Source organism: Brachyistius frenatus, unplaced genomic scaffold (assembly GCF_029030835.1).
Source record: "Brachyistius frenatus isolate BFR_SWC_R1_liver_20210118 unplaced genomic scaffold, ASM2903083v1 Contig_38, whole genome shotgun sequence".
In the NCBI taxonomy this organism is placed as follows: Eukaryota; Metazoa; Chordata; class Actinopteri; family Embiotocidae; genus Brachyistius; species Brachyistius frenatus.
In genome coordinates this window covers 455,552-474,653 of record NW_027210637.1, presented here as the reverse complement: position 1 = coordinate 474,653, position 19,102 = coordinate 455,552, and the positions used below count along the sequence as shown (strand labels likewise).

The following is a 19,102-nucleotide window of genomic DNA, read 5'->3' as shown; positions in this document are numbered from 1 at the left end:
GTGTTTTACAAACATATCAGCTTCTATTTGATTCTATTTTGGAGAAAAGGGTTCTTTATAATGTCTCATTATTACCATTGTAATAAGGAAGATAGTTCTATTTTTGGAGCTGCAAGTTGTGATAATAACTTTTTTTTATTTCTTTTTTTGGCGCGTGAAATCTGACCCTCCTCGGTGTTTCATGTGTTTGTTTGTTTGTTTGTTTGTTTTTGTCGAATGTATCGTCTCCACCCCGGTACGGGAGCTCGGCCTCGTTGCGGTCGGGTCCGGTTCCGAGATCAAGAACCGGGTCCGGCTCCGGGCTCCCGGAGACGAGGCAGAAGTGTTCTTAATACAAGCTGCGATGGTCCCGTACACTGCCTGCTCTGTTGCATCAGTTTGACTCCATATTTAATTTCCTACCTTGATATCGTGTGAAATTTGGAATAATAAAAGTTTGTTTCTTAATTGTGGTTCTTTTTTTCTTTGTTTGTTTACGCTGCGGATGAAGTGCGCACGACCACGTTTCCTTTCCTTAATCTTTTTAAAGACGTCCCGCGGCTTCTCTTCTCGGTTTAAACGCGGAGTTTATTTGGAAACGGGTTCGTTTTGAGCGTCAGACTTCGTTCTGTTTCAACTCAACTTCCTCGATTTGGAGTCGGAATGAATCAACATTCGTACAAATGTGAAACTGCAGCTAAAGTTTCACTCGGCTGCTCTGAGTACATTTATTCTACTTCCACAAAAAGCAGTTTCTTCCTCAAATATATTGAGTCGTTTGATACCTGTGGATCGTCTCTTATGCACCAGTAACTTTTATGTTCTTATAGAATTTAAAAATGGAAGATGTTTTTTTTTTTTTTACCAGCTTACAGTTTAGTCCATTATTTTCTACTGCACAAAAACAATACATTGTTCAGATACATTTATTATTTCACATTAAATCGCATGTGAAATAAACCTGGTACCAAAAAAAAAAAAAAAATTTGAAATTTTTCACGTCAAATGACAAAAGCGTGTGTAAATAAATGTATTTATTGTTTATATAGAGTTTATGAAATCAATCCAAAAGTAAGTTCAGGTATAATTGTGGCTGTTCTGGAGGGCACTGAAACGTCTTCCTGCTTGTCAAAGTCTATCAAACACAGGGTCGCGGCCCTCACCGACAACAGGGAGGCGGAGAGAAGCTTTTGTTTTTTTTGTTTTAATTACGTGAGCCGAGTTATTACAACAGATGACCTCACCTGTCCCGACGCCACCGCACCTGTTCAGGTCCGGCAGAGTAAATCTGCAGCAGACATCCTTAGTGGGCTAATCTTCTTACCGCGGAGGACCGAGACGAGCTCCAGCTCTGTCGCAGCCACTGGCGAGTTGTCTATAGAGAGGATGACGACCCCAGCTGTAGTAGTAGTAGTAGTAGTAGTAGTAGTAGTAGTAGTAGTACTGGAAAAAAGTATACCAAAGCAGTAGTCCCACTGGAAAAAAAAGTCAAACTAAAGCGTCTCGTCCAAAATGTCATAAAAAAGTCAAACTAAAGCGTCTCGTCCAAAATGTTAAGATAACATGTCGTCCAAACTGTAAAAAAAAAAAAAAAAAAAAAGTCGTAGTATAGTATGTTGTCCAAAATGTGGTGAAAATGTAACAACATGGTCTCCTATTGACGTTGCTCACCAGAATAAACTTTGCGATCTTTATTCTTTCCAGATGGTAAACCTAGAAATCTGCACATTACAAAAGACAGAACCTTCGACGGCGTCCATGAAAGGAGAATATACTTAACATATTTTCTATTCTACATTTGGGGGACAGATTGGTATTTTCTCAATATTAACAAAGTTAAATGTGAATTAACTTTCTATTTTTGTGATATTTACTAGCCCACTGAATTATTATTTTTTTTTTACAGTGCATGTGCTCCAGAGAGAAGGACAAGGACGTTATTGTGTAAAGAGACAGAAGCAGAGCCCACCTGTTCGCCGCTCCGCCAATCACCTCGTGCCTCGGTGGTGTCCCCGCAGGTATCCTCTGTCCGCCCCCTGGGGTGGAAAAGAGGTCAAAGGTCGTGAAGACAGAGAGCTCCTGTTAGGAAAGTATGGGAGAGAAACCTGGTTGTGGGACGCGTTCTCCTGAAACGTATTCAAACGGAATGACATACAAGAAAATACAAAAAAAAAAAAAAAAATACCAATGTAATCAACCATCGCCCACAGTGACATCTTTCAATATTTTCAATCAAAACACCAAAATATTCACCCAGAAATTGTATAATAAACAGAAAAGCAGCAAAAAAAAATGTCACATTCGAGAAGCTGGAACACAACTTTTTTTTTATTTTATTTATACATTTTTCTTCATAAAGAACTTTATCAAAAATCAAATCAATTTGTTGTTGAAGTTGAAAAAGTCCTGATCAGCAAATATCTTTATATTTTGCTGATGCAAATCCTCTTCTATATTATCTTCGTAATATAGAAGAGGATTTAACTCCCATTATAACTATCAGATTCGAAACGCGAGATGTTGCTGTCCTCCAGCATCCCGCCCTCCTCTCTCCCCGGCAGGAGGAGCGCTTTCTCTCTCCCTCTCCCCCCACCCCCTCCCCTCTGGACATCAGACGTGACGGCGGCGCGCATCGCCTCCCACCCCCCCGCCCGCTCCCGTGACGCAGCGCATCCCCGTGCGCACAGATGCTGGAGCGGAATCGACAGGCTGCGCTCGTCTGAACGACATCGAAGGGAGCGGAGACGGAGGAGAAGATCGCCCCGGTGGGCTTTTTTTTTTTGCGTCCGCCGAGGAGCCTCAGACGGCGGGGAACGATGCTCAGAAGGAGTCTCTCCGCGGGCAGCCGGACTTGAAAAGCCGCGGTCCATCCAACGGAACACTTTTTTCTATCTACTCTCGCCCCCTTCCTCCTTCCCCTCCGACCGAGGAGCACCAGAATCCACGCGGCGCACCGTCTAGTTTACTCGCTTCCCCCCCCCCCCCCCCCCCCCCCCCCCCCCCCCCCCCCCCCCCCCCCCCCCCCCCCCCCCCCCCCCCCCCCCCCCCCCCCCGCAAACTCCAGGTTTCGACGACAGGTCGGACTCCGGTTCGGACACGATGTGGTGGAAGACCGGGACGCGGTTGCTGCTGCGGCGGCCGTCGCCGCCGCTGCTGCCGCTGCTGCTGCTGCTGCTCTGGGTGCTTTCCACGTCCGGCGAACTCCAGCTGGAGACGGAGCCGCGGAGACTCCCACCCCCGGGAAAGTTGGATTTCGGTTACGTGCCTGCGGGAGTTTACGAGACACTGGCCCACTACGAACCGGGACCGATAGGGATTCTGTTCCACATGGTGCACGCGTTTCTGTACGCGGTGCAACCCAACGCGTTTCCACAAGGTAAGCGTCCTCGTCCGGTCTCGCAGCTACAGCACAGCAGATACACGGGAACCCTGGAGGAATTGGCAATAACTGTGACATCTTGTATGAAATGCACGAGATCCCGGGGAGGAGTCCTAGTTACTTCTACTCGCTTCTATCAGCTGTTAACCATCTGGTGAATTGTCAGTGAGGTATTTAAAACACTCGATCCTGTCCTGGTTTCTGGAATATAACAACAACAACAACAACAAAATAAACGGATCAGCTGTATCCTAATCACACCTTTTTTTTTTTTTTCCACTGGATCTCAAACGGGACTTTTTTTAATTTTTTTTCTCCTTAAAGAAAATCACAGTTGTCACTTTTAACTGCACCCAAATATGTTTCAATTTAGTTGTTTTTTTTTCTGAATGATCCTGAATCAGCAGCTCCCTGTTTTAAGCGGATGTATTGCGTGGAAAAAAAAAAAAAGGTGGTCCACTTTGCGGATTTGTATCTCTCTGCGCGTCACGTCCCTTCCGTGCCGCGCGCGTCCTGTTTTGCGCGCGGAGCAGCGCTCTTTGGAGGAGGTGGAGGGGGGGGGGGGAGCGCACTTTTTGGCGTCGGGATAACCGCAATTAATGAACATCTTGCTTGACGGCATCACGTGCGCGGCGGCCGGTTCGCGCGCCGTTTTTGGTCTGCGCGCGTGCGCAAACGAGTCAGCGTTTGTTGCAGCCTCGACGCGCGTGGCTCTTCATTTAACACGATCAAACCTAACCTGTGTGTTTTAATTGTGTCGTGGGTGCTACTAAGATGCGGCTCCCCCCCCCCTCCCCCCTCTTCCTTTGCGTCACAGTCTTGTGTGTCCACGCTCCGTCGGAACATTTTGCAGATTAGGAGCTCCCTGAGTCACCTTGTTAATTGAGTAATCCCATAAGCCCCTGCGCCATATGTTGTTGGCCTTTTAGTTTTCCAGTTTGTCACCAGCACTGGGGGGGGGGGGGCCCTCACGGCCCTCACGGCCCTAAATCCTATGTGGAGCAGACAGACCACTGCTCAGTGAAGTTGTTAGTTCATTCATGGGTGCAACCCACCGAGCGATGCGAGGCGGAGGATGGCGGAGGATGGAGGTCACGTGTGAAGGCTGCTGGTTCAACTGCAGACAGACGCATTGTCGTGTCTTTGATTGGAGAGACTCAGAGATTCCTATTTTGGAGGTGTGTGTGTGTCGGGGGGGAGGGGGGGGGCTAATCATAATCTAATAAACAAATCTGCTTATTAATAGAAGCGGCGCACGCGCAGGGAGATTTTCAATCTGCTGCTTTTGATGGTTTCGTCGGAAGCCTCGCAGCTCCTCCCAACAAACGTGTCCGCACCGATCCCGTTTGTTGGGAGTTGCGCTGGAACCCAGAAGACGAGCGAGGGAAGGAGACGCGCGCTTCCGGTCCGGCGGTTTGTGGCCGGAGGCGGTGCGGATGTCGAAAGAGCGGCGCTCCCGCCGAGGCCGGCTGGACGTGGGTGTCTCTTCTCCTCGGCCCGCGGTGAGCCGGCAGTGCGAGCCGTCTTCCGAGCAGACATTTAAAGGGTGAATCACTGAATCCTCCGGCCAAAAAACTGCAACAAAAAAACAACCCAAAAAACAACAACAACAACCCCCCCCCCCACACACACACACACACACACACACACACACACAAGTGCCGTTCGTCTCCGAGGCAGTCTTCAAATCGCATCTCCTTTAAAATGGACAGTTCACCCCCCAAAACACAATGAAGATTTAGACTGAACGGCAACTTTCTCTGTTTTTTTTTTGTTTTTTTGTTTTTTTGTTGTGTGGAGTAAAGTAAGGCACGAGGTCTCGCTCGCCGAGCGGATTACTTCCATCCAGAGCTGTTGGACAGCTGTTCACGTCCGGATCTGGATTACAGCGACAGTTTGGCTGCAGCTGGTTGCTTAACTGTCTTTAAATGTCAGAAATAACAAAACGAAAGAAATGTAGATATTCAGTGTTTGTGCCTCGTGTTTCCGATCGTCTGTGGGAAGTTGCCTCGTCTCAGCGACTCATTTCACTACTTAACAAAAAAAAAAGGATCAGGAACTGGCATCGTGCGTTTCCACGGCGCCACATCCTGGTTTTGTTTTCGTGGGAAACACACGTCACGTTTTAAAAAAAATAAAAAATAAATCAGGATCTGAGCTGCAGCGATGGAATAAGTCACGAGCGGAGGAGTTTCGGATTGAACACCGCGGACGTAGAATATATCCATATTAAAGATGAGGCTGTTTGCTGCATATAGACGTCAGTCAAACAGACACGCCCCCACCCCACCCCCCCAAAAAAAAAAAAAGACACCGGGGGCCGTGATGTCGGCGGCAATGCGATTTGTGGCGCTTCTGTTTTCGGAGCCGGAAGCGACGTCCGCTTTTATTCACCGTCTGCGGTTCGGTGCCCCCGAGAGGCCATTTGTGGAACTGCGGGGGTTTTTTTTTTTTTTTTTTTTGCGCTTCGGCCGCGGAGGTTCGCCGCTCGGCCCGAAACGAGCCAACGTTAGCCGCAGCGAACGAGCTGTGTGCGCGGGAGAACAGACGCGGCCGCCGCGATCCACCGACGATGTCGGCATTTCAACAGGTCGCAGATATAAAATGAACTGAAACTCTCGTACGTAACGACTCCGTGTGCAGATCTGGACATCTGCGTTTGAGGGGTTTTCTTTTCTTTTTTTTTGAGTTCGAGGCGCTCGGCCGACGCCGATCGGCTTTCGCTCGTCTGTGAATTGTTCCTGATCACCCGACTCGAACGCAAAAAAAAAAATCCCGAAACGCGACTCTTTGCCCCCCCTCCCTCCCCGCCTGTCGCCGCACTTACCGACGCCGTTCTCCAGAACCTACACGCCTTCCGCCGGTGCATTTTAGTCCCTTTAATTCAAGCATATTTCCTGTTAGTTTTCATTCGCTGAAACCTCATCGGTTCTCTATCGGAGAATATCGGAGAATGTTATTCGGAGGTGTTTATTAGCGGAGAGGCAACAAAGCGTCTTGTCGTCGACTCCCACGCGGAGCGAACGAGCAGCGACGCGTTCTCCAGTATTTCTGGAGTATATCCACCACCACCACCACCATCACCATCACACCTGCACACTCTCTCGGCAGCGTGCACGCAGGGATCAGGACATACACAGTTTCAAACAGAGACCTGGTCTTATGTGATGAATGTGGTGCGGCAGAGGCAAAACAAACAAAAAACAATCAACAAATAAATAAAACGCTGCGAGATGAAAAAGTTGATCTGTTTCCGCCGCCCGAATATTACACGAAAGCTGCTCGTTGCATTCCTGTTTGCTGGCGCGGATGTTCACTTTATTTATCCGCACTTGCGACATGAATGAGACTTAATGAAAGGAGGGAATCTGCTGGTCACAGAGAGTTTATTTTATTTTATTTTATTTTTTTTAAATCTCCTTTCGCGCCTGCGAGCGGGAAAAAGCTTTTTTTTTTAATTTTTTTTTTTTTTATAAACTGATCTGACACGACGACGAGTCTCTAAAAGCAAAAACGAAACCAAAAAAAAGGCAGCTCGTTCACAACGTTTAACAGTTTAAAAAGTGGTTTTATTTTCTGGTGTGTAAGAGACCTTTTAAGAATGACTGATCCCAGCAGCTCCGCCACAAACAGCTGGGAATATCAGACCCCTTGGCTTTGCTTCGGAAACATGTCTTCAGATAGACATCAACAATATTTTCCACCCAAATTCATGAATTAAAAACAGTCAATTTTAACATATAAATGTGATTTTTAAGCCTCTCTCCTTCAGTTTTTCGTGCTTAAATATTGTTCTTGGTGTAAAGTCAGACACCACTTAAAAAACAGGGGTGCATTAAGCTCCTTTTTGCAGTTTCAAGTGTACCATTCGGTGCCTGTGGGCGAGCTCGTCTGGGGAGACGATGCCACGCAGCAGATCCCCTGCTGGAAAGAGTTTTCTCATTAGCGTCTGTACTCTCCTCTCCTCGAGGAAATCGCGTTTCAGGTGGTGACGACGGAGGACGGGGTGGAAATGTGGCGTTAATTCAAGGAAAAGTGGCGGTTGCCAGGGAAACCCGTCGGCAGCGATCACGGCCGGCGGGGGTTTCGGTTCACACGTTTCTGACTCGCGAGGCGGATTCGTATTACAGTTCAGGTTATATGCTCTCACGTCATGTTTTTTTTTTTTTTTTTTTTAACACTCATCAAAAGGGAATGCGGGATGGGTTTTTTTTTTATGATTTTTTTTTTTTTTTTTTTACCTGCGGCACAGAGGCATGAAGCGACTTTGGTGTTCAAGTGAAGGACACGGAGACATGAAAGAAACACTTCAAAAGATTTCTCACCGAGGACAGAGATGAGATCGAAGCGCTTCGTGAGGTGCATCGGAGATTCACTGGAATTATATATACTTTTTTTTTTTTTTTTTTTTTTTTAATGCTCCGAGGAGGAAATATCGATTAAGAAGAGTCTCTTTAAATGCTTATGAAACTCAACTGTGCTGGAAAATAAGGGTCAAGTTTTGGGAAATTTGTGCCAGATTGCTCTCTCTTTCATAGATTACTGCATACCCACCTAAGGTTTACTGGGACTTAACACGTTTCCCCAAGTAGTAAACATGCAGTTAATAAATCTACACGTGAAATATCATTAGAAACGTCTGAGGCGAAATATAAATATAGCCGGTGGGTGATTATCATTCGTAGGACAGAAAGTATGTTCAGACTTTCTTTGCCTGGTAACCACCATCGACTGTAAATAAAAGCGGATGTAGCTTCTGGGTCAGAAAAATTAGGCAAATGGCGAAACGTGCCCTAAACTGCAATACCACCAAAAGGCCACTAGTGGTTGGCTCCAAAAAGCCTCCGGCTCCACGGACTCCCATTCAAGTTCCCACGTGAAAAACAAAGACAATTATTTTTTTCCCACAAGTTATTTGGGTGCTTTTCACTAAAGGGACTCTTTCTTATTAGATTTCTGTCGGTCCATCTGAAAATCATCCCATCATTAATGAGATATTAAGGCTCAAAAAGCAGCGGTGTGTTTGGGGGAGGGAGGGCGAAAGGGGGGGGGGGCTGTCTGTTTGATTGACGGGCCTGTTTGTCATGTTTGTCAACTTTCTGTGACCTTAAATAATATTGAACAAGCTACACTGATTATTGTTTACACTCACACTGTTTAACAAATTTGAACATAATATATATAAAACCTGATTAACATCATTAAAGCCTATTAAATTAATCAAGAACCAAATTATAAGCATAACAAATCACTGGTGGTAAAACAGAAAATGTCAGGAGATGACAGGATTCAGGATGTTTGTTCAAGATGAAAATGTTGAGACTTTGCTGATTGTGAAGAAAATGAATTTGTTTTTAGATTCTACTGCAGCAGTCCGTCCCTCATTAATTCATCCTAAAAAAAAAAAATCTGATATTACCAGTCTCACATATTTGGATATATTATCACATTCTGGACGCTGTTTGGTTCCCGAATAAGAGCACTTATATTCAGAGGAAGGAAGCGCTGTCAGGATCGGTTGTGGTGTTTTGACCTTGAATCCAGCTGAGGCTGTTCACTCTCCGGGGTTTAATTTGACTGAACCAAAAAAAAAAAAAAAAAATTCCAGAGTTAGATAATGGATTGCGTGTGCCCACAGGTCACCCGTAGCACACGAGCGCGATGCCGGGTTGGTGCCGCGGGCTCTGTCGGACCACGGCGCAGTGCTAAAGTGATTACAGGGAGTGTCCTTCAACCGGAAGGTCGCGGCCCGAGCCCTTTGACGGCGAGCATATGTTCCGCTGAAGTGTCCTTGAGCAAGATACCGAGTGTGTGAGCGCCAGCGCGTCACTGACCCCCTGCACACTGACGTCTCGGGCGGAGGAGGGCGGACCGCAAACACAAATCTTATAGTCCGGGGCGTGCCGGGAGAAAAGGAGGGAAACTAAAGTCGTTATTTTTTTCAGCATTTTTCCAGCCAGTTGAACATTTTCCTAATTAGAGATTTCCTGAGCAGAAGGCACATCTGTGGAGATTACCATTAGAGTTTGTGATGATCTCCCAAAGGGGCTTAAATTTACAATCATAATGTTTGACAGATCCGAATCCTTTCTCCATTCATAACACCAAATCAGCCAAAACATCCGTGACGGAGTTTGCGCTGAAAATGATGGGCTGGTGTCTTATTTCTGCTATTTCTGGTTTTATCGAGGACGTCGGAGATGCAGTGAAGTGAAATGGAAATGTCTGACACCTTCGTGGCGGCACCACGTCGAAATGTAAAGAGCGGAGCCGGTTTGAACGGGCACTTTCGTAACCGCGTTCGTCCTGCTGAGCGAGGACGTTCCCGGTGGTGCAGTGGGAGCTGGTGGGGGGGGGGGGGGTTAAAAGGTCCGACCGACGTGAACTGTGCAGGCAGACTTACTTATATGTTTGTGGAGACTTTGTCGCAGATGGTTTCCAGCCGGTAGAGTGGTGGGGCGGGTGGGGGTGGGAGAGGGGTGGGGGTGATTTCAGAAAAAAAAAATGCTCCCAAGGTTCACAACTAAACACTCAAAAACAGCAACTGAAAACTTCATGATTTAAAAAAAAAAAAAAATATCAAGACAACAAGACAAAAGAGCTCGAGCTCCCTTGGAAAAAAAAAAAAAAAAAAAAAAAAAAACCCTCATCGCAGCAACGCAGGGCGCCTCGCACCGCTAGAACTCGGTTTTATCCATGCACGTAATGTCGTGGCTGCAGCCTCTGTTTGGCCGATGACCCGGCGTTCTCCTGGAGTCGTGTTCAGCGGCGCTTCACTAACGCAGTTGTCTTGTTGAAAGGAAAGAGGAAGCTGCGTTTTGTTTTTTTTGACACGGTGCTGTTAGTCTGAACGAGGCCGAGCGCTGCTCTCGGGTTGTTTACGGCGAGATGGCAAAGAGAGGTCTCACGGACCAGTGAGGCGGGCGGTGGGGGAGGAGGAGGAGGAGGAGGAGGAGGAGGGGTTAGAGCAGCGGAGTCCACTTTAAAAGATCTCCTTTCAAACATGTTGTAAAAATACTCTGAGTTTGAAGGACAGATATTGACATCTTAGCAGTCGGTAGTTAAAGGTCTCATATTTTGCGCGTTTTCTGCGTTTTATTTGCAGTTTTGACGTCCATACGAAGATATTTTTGTGGTCGTGAGATTCAAAAACCATCTCACTATCGTCTTACATCTCTCTTAAGCTTTTCTGATGAGCTCTACTGAGAACAGGCTGTCCTTGCGTCCGTGTCTTTAAGGCGCACTGATGTCAATGATCCTCTCTTCTGATTGGCTGGCTGTCTTTTTGAGTGACACACATCGGGGCCAATCACAAGTTTTCTCCAGTCGTGTGATCTCCTTGCTCCACAGCAGAATGACCAGCTCCATTGTTGTTTTTTTTGGGGTTTTTTTTCCGACATGAAAGGTCAGCGGGTCGTGCCGAGGTCGGACATATGACACGAGCAAGTTTGTGACATCGCAAACTGACGGAAGAATGCGGGCTGCGTGCATTTCTTTTTGACACTTTCACAGCATCTGTACCGCACCTTCACCTGCTCTGTAATCCCAAAACAAATGGAAATATTATACAATGTGGGACCTTTAAGACGGGGCCAGCAGCCAACACTGGCATCACGGTCGCCGGCTCGCAGCTCGACGGTTAAGAATCATCGGTTTAGTCCAATTAGTGCGACGCGTTGTTGTCGTCCTCTAAAGCCCTTCTCATTACGTGTCGGGGGTGCCGTCTGCTGCAGCGTATGAATGAAGACGCAGCTTTAATATTAAAACACGGCAAATGCAGTTTCCATATTTATGTTCTTGTCCGCGGTGCTGGATGAATGAAACGCGGCCGACGTCGGCTGACCCGCCGGGTGAGAGATATCCAGTTTCCAAGTAATTATCGAGTCCGGGTGGATTTTTTTTTTTTTTTTTTTTTTTTTTCCCAGTTTCATTTAAAAAGTTTCAGATATTTGTTGAGAAGCAGTTCAGCGGGAGCAAATGTTTGTTGTGGCCTCCGCGACGTCCACAGGCTCTTGACACGCAGAGGAAAACGGGATCACGTTGCCGCTCTCCCATTATTCTGTAGGATTGGACGGCTGCCCCCCCCCCCCACCCCCGGGTTTTATTTGCCTTTGAGGGTTTTCAAATCCAAAATTGCACAGGGCGGATGTGACATAAATAATAACCGAAATAAATATCAATTTGAGTTAAATATAGAGCGTCTATCACTGAAATAGACAAAGAAATGACTGACAATGCAGACGACGACGCAACGTCACCTCAAACGAAGAAAAAAAAAAAAATGAAGCGGCGATGTAATCGGAAACGATTCGAACACCTGTGGGAAATGAGCTCAAAACATCCCGGTGAGTCGATTATGTTTCTGTAAAAAAAAACCAAAAAAAAAAAACCCTGTTCAGCAGAAACTGAAATACCAGTCGTATTGCACGACACTGACAAACCGCAGCCGCACCCGCGTCCGTGTGACCGCCGAGCCTCGAAGCTCCGCGGCTGACAGTCGAGAGGTCGGTGACGGAAACGCGACTGCCGACTCCCCGTCTTGGAAACGCGGAGCGGGCCGAGGGACGCGAGCGGCTAATTCCCCCGTCACCACACAACAGGTTTGTCTCACGTTTAAGCCGCCGCCGCCGCTGACCCGGCTTTGTTTGAAAAGATCACGGCGCACAATCGCAACACAAAAAGTAATATTGTGCGGCACTTTAATTCCCCCGCCCCGCAGCTCCGGTCCTGTGAATAGATATCAAAATAGCCTTCAGCTCCATGTTGTTACTCTTGAAATGGATCCACAAATCTGGGATTAGTCTTTCTGAAGGCTCAGCGAGACAGACGAGGTGGCCGGCTCCGAGTGAACCGCTTCAATCCCGAATGACTCAGTCATCTCGTCTGAAGTGACACGAGACGAACGGAAATGTTTGATGACGCGGGAACCGAACAGATTATTCAACGCCGACGGGGGAAACGACAAATAATCATTGTCGGGGGGGAATATGGGCACGGTATCAATAAATTGCCAGTTTAAATGAGAGAAACGGGTTTGCCTGCATAAAACGAATTGATGAAATGGATGAGACAGCGAGAGACAGGCAGCGGCTTAACACATTCAACAAAAAAACAACCGCTATTTGAAAAAGTAAAGCTGTGAAAGTCAGGCGAGTTTAACATTCTGTTCAGCTCCAAACAACCGGCAGCTCAACCCCGCTTCAGCTCCGAAACCGGGAAACCTTTTCGAGTCGAGATTCAGCTTAGCGTCTCAAGAAATGGCGACGCGGATGCGAAAGACAAAGCGCCGCGTTTCTCTTTGGAATTGAAAGACGCAACGATTTGTGTGACGTTCAAAACTCAAAAGTGACATCGTAGCTTTTCAGCTTTTATGTGTACGTGCGTTCATCTGCGTGACGTCATCGGGCCTTTTGCTTACCGGTGGTGCGGCGCTGCAGGCGGCCTCGGCGATCCGGGTGTCGGAGGTCAAGGGTTATGACACGGAGCAAGCGTCCGTTAGTAACAGCCGCTACCCTTTGACCTGCCCTCATCAAGCTTTCAGCTTTCTGAAAGCAAAATGAAAAATTGTCTTCCTAATTAAAAAAAAAAAAAAACATTTTTTAAGTATTTTTGGAGGAACCGCGTTGCCTTAATTAGACGACAATAGAGAGCTGACAGGAAATGAAGAAGGTGGGGGGAAGAAATGGGGAAACACGCAACAATGGAACAAACAGGAATCTGAGTTAATGCGTTTCGATTATCTACCGGCTTTTACCAATTAAAATCTCCACTAATGTCGCAGATTCGGTTACTGCCCGCGACGACACTTCCGCCGGGAAGAGTTTGTTATCCAGACTCGCAGACACCCCGAGCGCGACCCACATAAAGCGTTTTGTTTTTCTGGGGTCTCGTCCGGCGCCGCGTTCGGTTACCGGCGAAGGGCGTCGAGGTCACCGGCACTTCACACAAATGCTTTCGTAATTAGAGGAGCGCCGCCGAAAAAGGCGGCTTCGGTTGCGTTTGGCTGAAACGGAGCAAACTGTTGAATTTAAAGCAGCGCGCCGCACGAGTCCGTCGCAATATCGCCCGACACCTTTTCGAAATCGAAAAAGCCACTCGGGTTTACAGTCGAAGCCGTCGGGGAGTGTCGAAGTGTCTTTGGCGTACAATGAGGAAAGAGCAGATCGATAGAGCGAACGGGCCCGAGAGAAAAGTGATGCATCTCGTTTGGAAAGCTCGCCTCGCTAAGCGGCTGGCATTATTAACAGACTAAAGTAAGGGGGAGATAAGAGCTGCGGCGTTAAGATAAGTTGAACGTTTCAGACGTTTTCAAGGTAATATTGTAATGCCACCATCGGCTTAAGCTCCCAGCTATCTGACAAGGGAGCAGATGAGAAACGTTGGCGGAGGCGGAGTGAGAGCACAGGTAGAGAAAAAAAAAAAATCAAAGAAAATCAAAAGATTGGCGTGGCAAGAAAGGCTGCGGAGGTATCGGCTTATTTAAAGAGACAAGGAAAGGGGGAGAAGAAAGAAGAAAAAAAGAAAGAGAAAGAAATAGAGGGAGGGCCGTTGGAGAAAGAGCTTGTCACTTCCCCGGGTGCTGCTGAAGCCGCGTTTCATTCGGCGGGGCCGTCATATTTGGGTCAGGGCCGGGGGAAGCCAAGCAGGAGAGGCGAGACGAAGCGAGCGGCCCGGCCCGGGCTGAATGGATGGATGGCAAGTCATGCGTCCTCTGTCCCCCTTTTGTTTCCGCTTCGTCGGCGGGCGCAGCGGTGGCCGCTACGAGTCCACTCTGGGGACGTGGCGAGTGGTAATTGCAGATGTGCGGGCGATGACGGGGACGGTGGGGTGGGGTGGGGTGGGGGTGGGGACAAGAGGGGAGGGGGGTCCGTTTAGCCTCGGGGTTACCACCCCTACCCCCACCCCCCCTCCCCATTTGTGTCACGGCTCGGAGAGGACCTTTTGGGGTTGTGTAATGTAGCTCTCAACGACAAGCTGCGTGTCAAGAAGGCTCCTTCAAGGAAATAAACATCGATCCCGAGGGGCTTTCGGATCAATACCGACCAGCCCTTTGTTTACGTGGGCGCTTCCCGTTTTGCACGGAACGCGCACTCGGTCCAGACTGACGCGGTTGTCGTTTTCCTGTTCGGCGTCCGTGTTCTTTAGATCGTAACATAAGACCGTCTGAACTCCACCGAACCCCGGAGGCAGCGGCAGACAATCGGCGAATGACCAATGAAAACCTCCTTCCAAGTTTGCGCGCTGCTGCATTATTAACACGCACCGAAATATGACAAGTGTGACAGATTACCATCGTATGCATCAATCTGCTCAATCTTTGCACAGGTAGATCGGTTTCCTCCGCAGAGAAGCTTGTTTTTTTTTTCACGACTCGGCAAATCCACCTTCTTTTCTTTTCTTTTTTTTTTTAACAGGAATCTGGCTAAAATAAATGTTGTTTTTTTTGGTTTTTTTGTGTGTGTGTGTGGTCTTCCCGGGGAAGCTCCGGCTCCGGACACGTCTGTTTTCCTCGTGTTATCCGTCGGCAGGTGGACGCCAGATTGTCTCCTCTGGTTGGTCAGTCTTCACAGTCTGCAGGTCGCAGCTCCTGTCTGTCATTGCCGCCTCTGCGGCACGGCTTCAGCCTCGATGAGCCGATGTTAATCCGGGACGTCGTTTACCCGGGTCAGATCGTTTGTCAGAACTTTTGTTTTTTGTTGGACAACCATCTGCAAAATAATACAAAATTAAAAAAAAAAAAAAAAATCATCTTATTCCCCTGATATACCAGAATAATAATACGCAGTTTAACACGCGGTACTGTCCGTATCTGAACAGCCACGTGAGTCTACTTATTATCAGCTCCAGTGCACTAAATTCATTCGGCCATTCCACAAAGCGAGCGGGGCAAGATAATATCAAGTTCCCCGTGCAATATTACATGGTTTATCAGTGTCTGTTGCCATGTCGCTCAGATTTATTTATATCTGCATGTGTTTGCACCCCCCCCCCACCCCGTCCTCCTTCTTCCCATCAGTGCGATCTCCACACGAGGGAAGGCTGTCGAGTCTATTAACATACTAAATGTGCAGATCGGATCGCGTTTACACCACCAGCACGTCGCAGAATCTACATTTTAAATCGGCACGTATCCGAGCGTGCGGGTTTTGTTTCCGGAGTGACGTCTCGGGTTTATCTGGCTTCCGTGCGAGAGCGGTACCAAGTGGCGTGTGGGACTCCAGCTGTAACGTGTCGCCGAGAGACTCGGCTGTTTACACGGGAGCGCTCTCCACCCCCCACCCCCCTCCCCGCACACATTTACTGTATGTAAATGGGTGGAAAAGAAATTCACCCATTTTGTGTGTGTGTGTGTGCGTGTGCGCGCGTGCGTGATGACTTAACATTGGCATCAAACAACCGAGCTTGAATTAAGCTTCTTGTTTTTAATTGAAATGTGAGGGATAACTTTCCTCGTAGCAGGTTAAGTCGTCCAGTCCAACTAATACCTTTTTTATTAGTTACACCGTCGTGGATTACAAAAGAAAGAGACGGACGCGCACGCGCGCACACACACACACACACACACACACACACACACACACACACACACACACACACACACACACACACACACACACACACACACACGCAACCTCTCAATTCAGTTTAAGTCTTCACATGTCGTCAGTGGGAACATTGTTACCAAGTCACTGAGGTAAAAGATTAGCAGTTTTAAATTAAAAACCTCTCCGCCTCGCAGTGTTTTGTGTGTGTGTGTGTGTGTGTGTGTGTGTGTGTGTGTGTGTGTGTGTGTGTGTGTGTGTGTGTGTCCTCTCCTCCTCCTATCCTTTGGCTGTGTAAAGTTAAGCCAGATTGTCTCTCCATAGCTACAGATTCTATGGTAACAGGGTGTTTACCCTGTGCAGAGTTGTTTTCACACCGAGCTCTGATACAAACAAGTGAGCTCCCGAGACGCGCACACGCAAATTCAAATAAAATGAAGGAATTACGTTTTTTAACGACATTTATAACAGTTGGGGGAAATGCTTTAAAGGAACCATTTCTATTGTTATCATAGATGATGATGCTTTTGACTGCAGAACATCTCTTCGGGAGGTCTGAAGCCCTGTTGCACTCTCCCAAAGTCGGGGGACTCGAAAAGAGACGGACTGTAATGCTGTGACAACCCCGGAGACATAATCTGGACTATTTTTTCTCTAATATGACAGAGTTACCCCGAAAGCCACAGAGGACGAGTGAGAGGCTGAAGACTTTCCGTCTTCATGAGGAAACTGTCCGTCTTCGGGGGGAAGGGCGGGGGGGCTGGCTGGTGGAGTGTCCCTTTAAATTTAGGGATGTCGCTCAGTTTCCTTTGCTGCCATCCTACGTACAGTGAACGTGACATCCGAGGATATGAATCAGGCTGATGATCTTTGTTGCGTCACTCTCCTTTCGCTCTCTCTCAATCTTTCTTGTGTGCCTTCCTTTTGAACTCTCTAGTAAACACACACACACACAAAAAAAAAATCAAAGCCATTATCCAAAAATACTGAAAACATTTGGTTGCGTAGCAACAAGTTGAAGGATAAGAAATGTTCCCTGCATGCTTTTATAGCTCCGTCTGTGACTCGACATCCAGAGAAGAGCCTCGTGTCCGATCGGTTTTTCAGGCTCAGACACTTCCTGAAGGTGTCAGATGGTATCGAGGGTGCCGACGTGCCTCAGTAGGGAAAACACCTTGGAAAGACACAGGCTATCATTAAAAGCGCTGATCTACAAAATCTTTAGTTAATTCCACCTTTATTTGGTCGGCGAGATCTCGGTGCCGAGTTGATTTGGACCTTTTTACGTGCCAATCGGTGTTCTTGATGCTTTTATCCTTGATTCTGGGTGATTATTAAAATCTTTATTCCAAAGAAATCCCGCTCTGTTGGAAGAGGCTGTAGATATGACAACAATTCCTAGTACACCTACATAATTATGAATATTAACTACCATGTCTGCCAATAGATTCTTCTTAAATTCTACAAAATGGTCCTTTAGCAGGTTTTGTTTTGGCCACTCGAAGGCTGCGGAAACAAATTATAAACACTATTTTGTAATTTGATTTTCACTCGTTTGGAGTAATTCCCCTGTCCACCCAATGACTGTAAATTCATATTTATTCTGTCTTAAAGCTTTTCTCTTCTTCGCCATTCCTTTAAAATACGTTTTGCTGCTCATTGATCATTTTGTGTGCTGTTAAAGTACTAAGCAGCTATTTATCATTTGCATATATACTAAAGTTATCAAAGTTAGCTGAAGCTCTAATGACTGAAACATCGTCAGCAGTGTGCAGGATTTTTTTTTTTGTTCCTTTGATAGTCAAGAGTTTACGTTCCGACGCACCCGTTTCTAAAACTTTCTGCTGGAGCCTTTTCCCTCTTTTTTTTATTTTTTCCTTGCTGCATCTGGAAACAAGGCTGACGAACTAAACACGAACTAAATAAATAATCGATGTTTCGTAAAGTCACGGGGAAACTACAGCGTTAAAGTGATCAGAACATGCGACCTCTTGTTCGAACAGAACACTCATTGGATCCATCGCCAACGCGAAGGTGTTGATTCCAGCGGCTTTGAATAAAATCGATTTGTATGTAAATCTTATTACGCGGGAGCGAAAAGAAGAAAAAAAAAGGGAAAGCCGAGCAGCGTTCCTTGTCTGCGTTAGTGTTACAACTCCTGCTGAATTTAAGTCTCAAAAAAAAATGTTTTTCTGTTTGTGAGTGTGTCCTCAGATAACTTTGTGAGGGAGAATCCTCTGTTCAGGAAGAAAAATCCCCATCTGGCTGTGAGCTTTGTTATACCGTTCGTCGCCTCACGAGCAGAACAGGACTGAATGAAGTTTTGTGGTGTGGAAGTGTATCTCATGGCCAGGCTTATATATACACTTTTTTTTTTTTTTTTTTTTTTAAATAAGCCCGTTAGCAACGGGTGTTGCCACATACGAGTGCCGGGGCTTAGCAGGGGGAATATTCGAGTTTTGTTGATTCGGCTGGTGGCTTTTAGAGCAAGTTGATTGGAAGTCTTTCCGCCTTTTTTTTTTTTTACCCGCGTGAAGTTGGTGTGGGTTCATCCAGCTGTGCTGCCAACAGTAAATACTCTGTACTGTAAACACAGCAGGTCACAAGAGCACAAAGAACTTCAGGTTGCAAACAAACTTTAGATTCACCCATCCTTCCATCCATCCATCCATCCATCAATCCATCCGTCCATCCGTCCGCCCGTCCGTCCGTCCGTCCATCCATCCTTCCGTCCGTCCTTCCTTCCATCCATCTATTCATCCATCCATCCATCCATCCATCCATCTTTCCTTCCTTCCTTCCTTCCTTCCTTCCTTCCTTCCTTCCTTCCTTCCTTCCTTCCTTCCTTCCTTCCTTCCTTCCTTCCTTCCTTCCTTCCTTCCTTCCTTCCTTCCATCCATCCTTCCATCCATTCATCCATCCTGCCGTCCTTCCTTCCATCCTTCCTTCCTTCCATCCATCCATCCTTCCATCAATCCTTCCGTCCGTCCTTCCTTCCATCCATCCATCCATCCATCTTTCCTTCCTTCCTTCCTTCCTTCCTTCCTTCCTTCCTTCCTTCCTTCCTTCCTTCCTTCCTTCCTTCCTTCCTTCCTTCCTTCCTTCCATCCATTCATCCATCCTGCCGTCCTTCCTTCCATCCTTCCTTCCATCCATCCATCCATCCATCCATCCTTCCTTCCTTCCTTCCTTCCTTCCTTCC

At 47.0% G+C, this 19,102-nt stretch overlaps 1 protein-coding gene across 14 annotated transcripts in view; it reads left to right on the top strand.

The window, feature by feature from the left end:
* Nucleotides 1–3,042: 3,042 nt before the first annotated feature.
* The window catches only part of prom1a (prominin 1a), a 71,871-nt gene continuing 55,811 nt past the window's right edge, over nucleotides 3,043–19,102 (top strand). For all 14 annotated transcript variants that reach the window (XR_011311031.1, XR_011311028.1, XR_011311029.1 and 11 more), the window contains exon 1: nucleotides 3,043–3,355. Coding sequence is in view for 10 of the 14 variants with exons in the window: in XM_069701712.1 (XP_069557813.1) it covers nucleotides 3,079–3,355 (277 nt within the window). In the remaining 4 variants the exon portion in view is untranslated. The remainder of the gene's footprint in view (nucleotides 3,356–19,102) is intronic.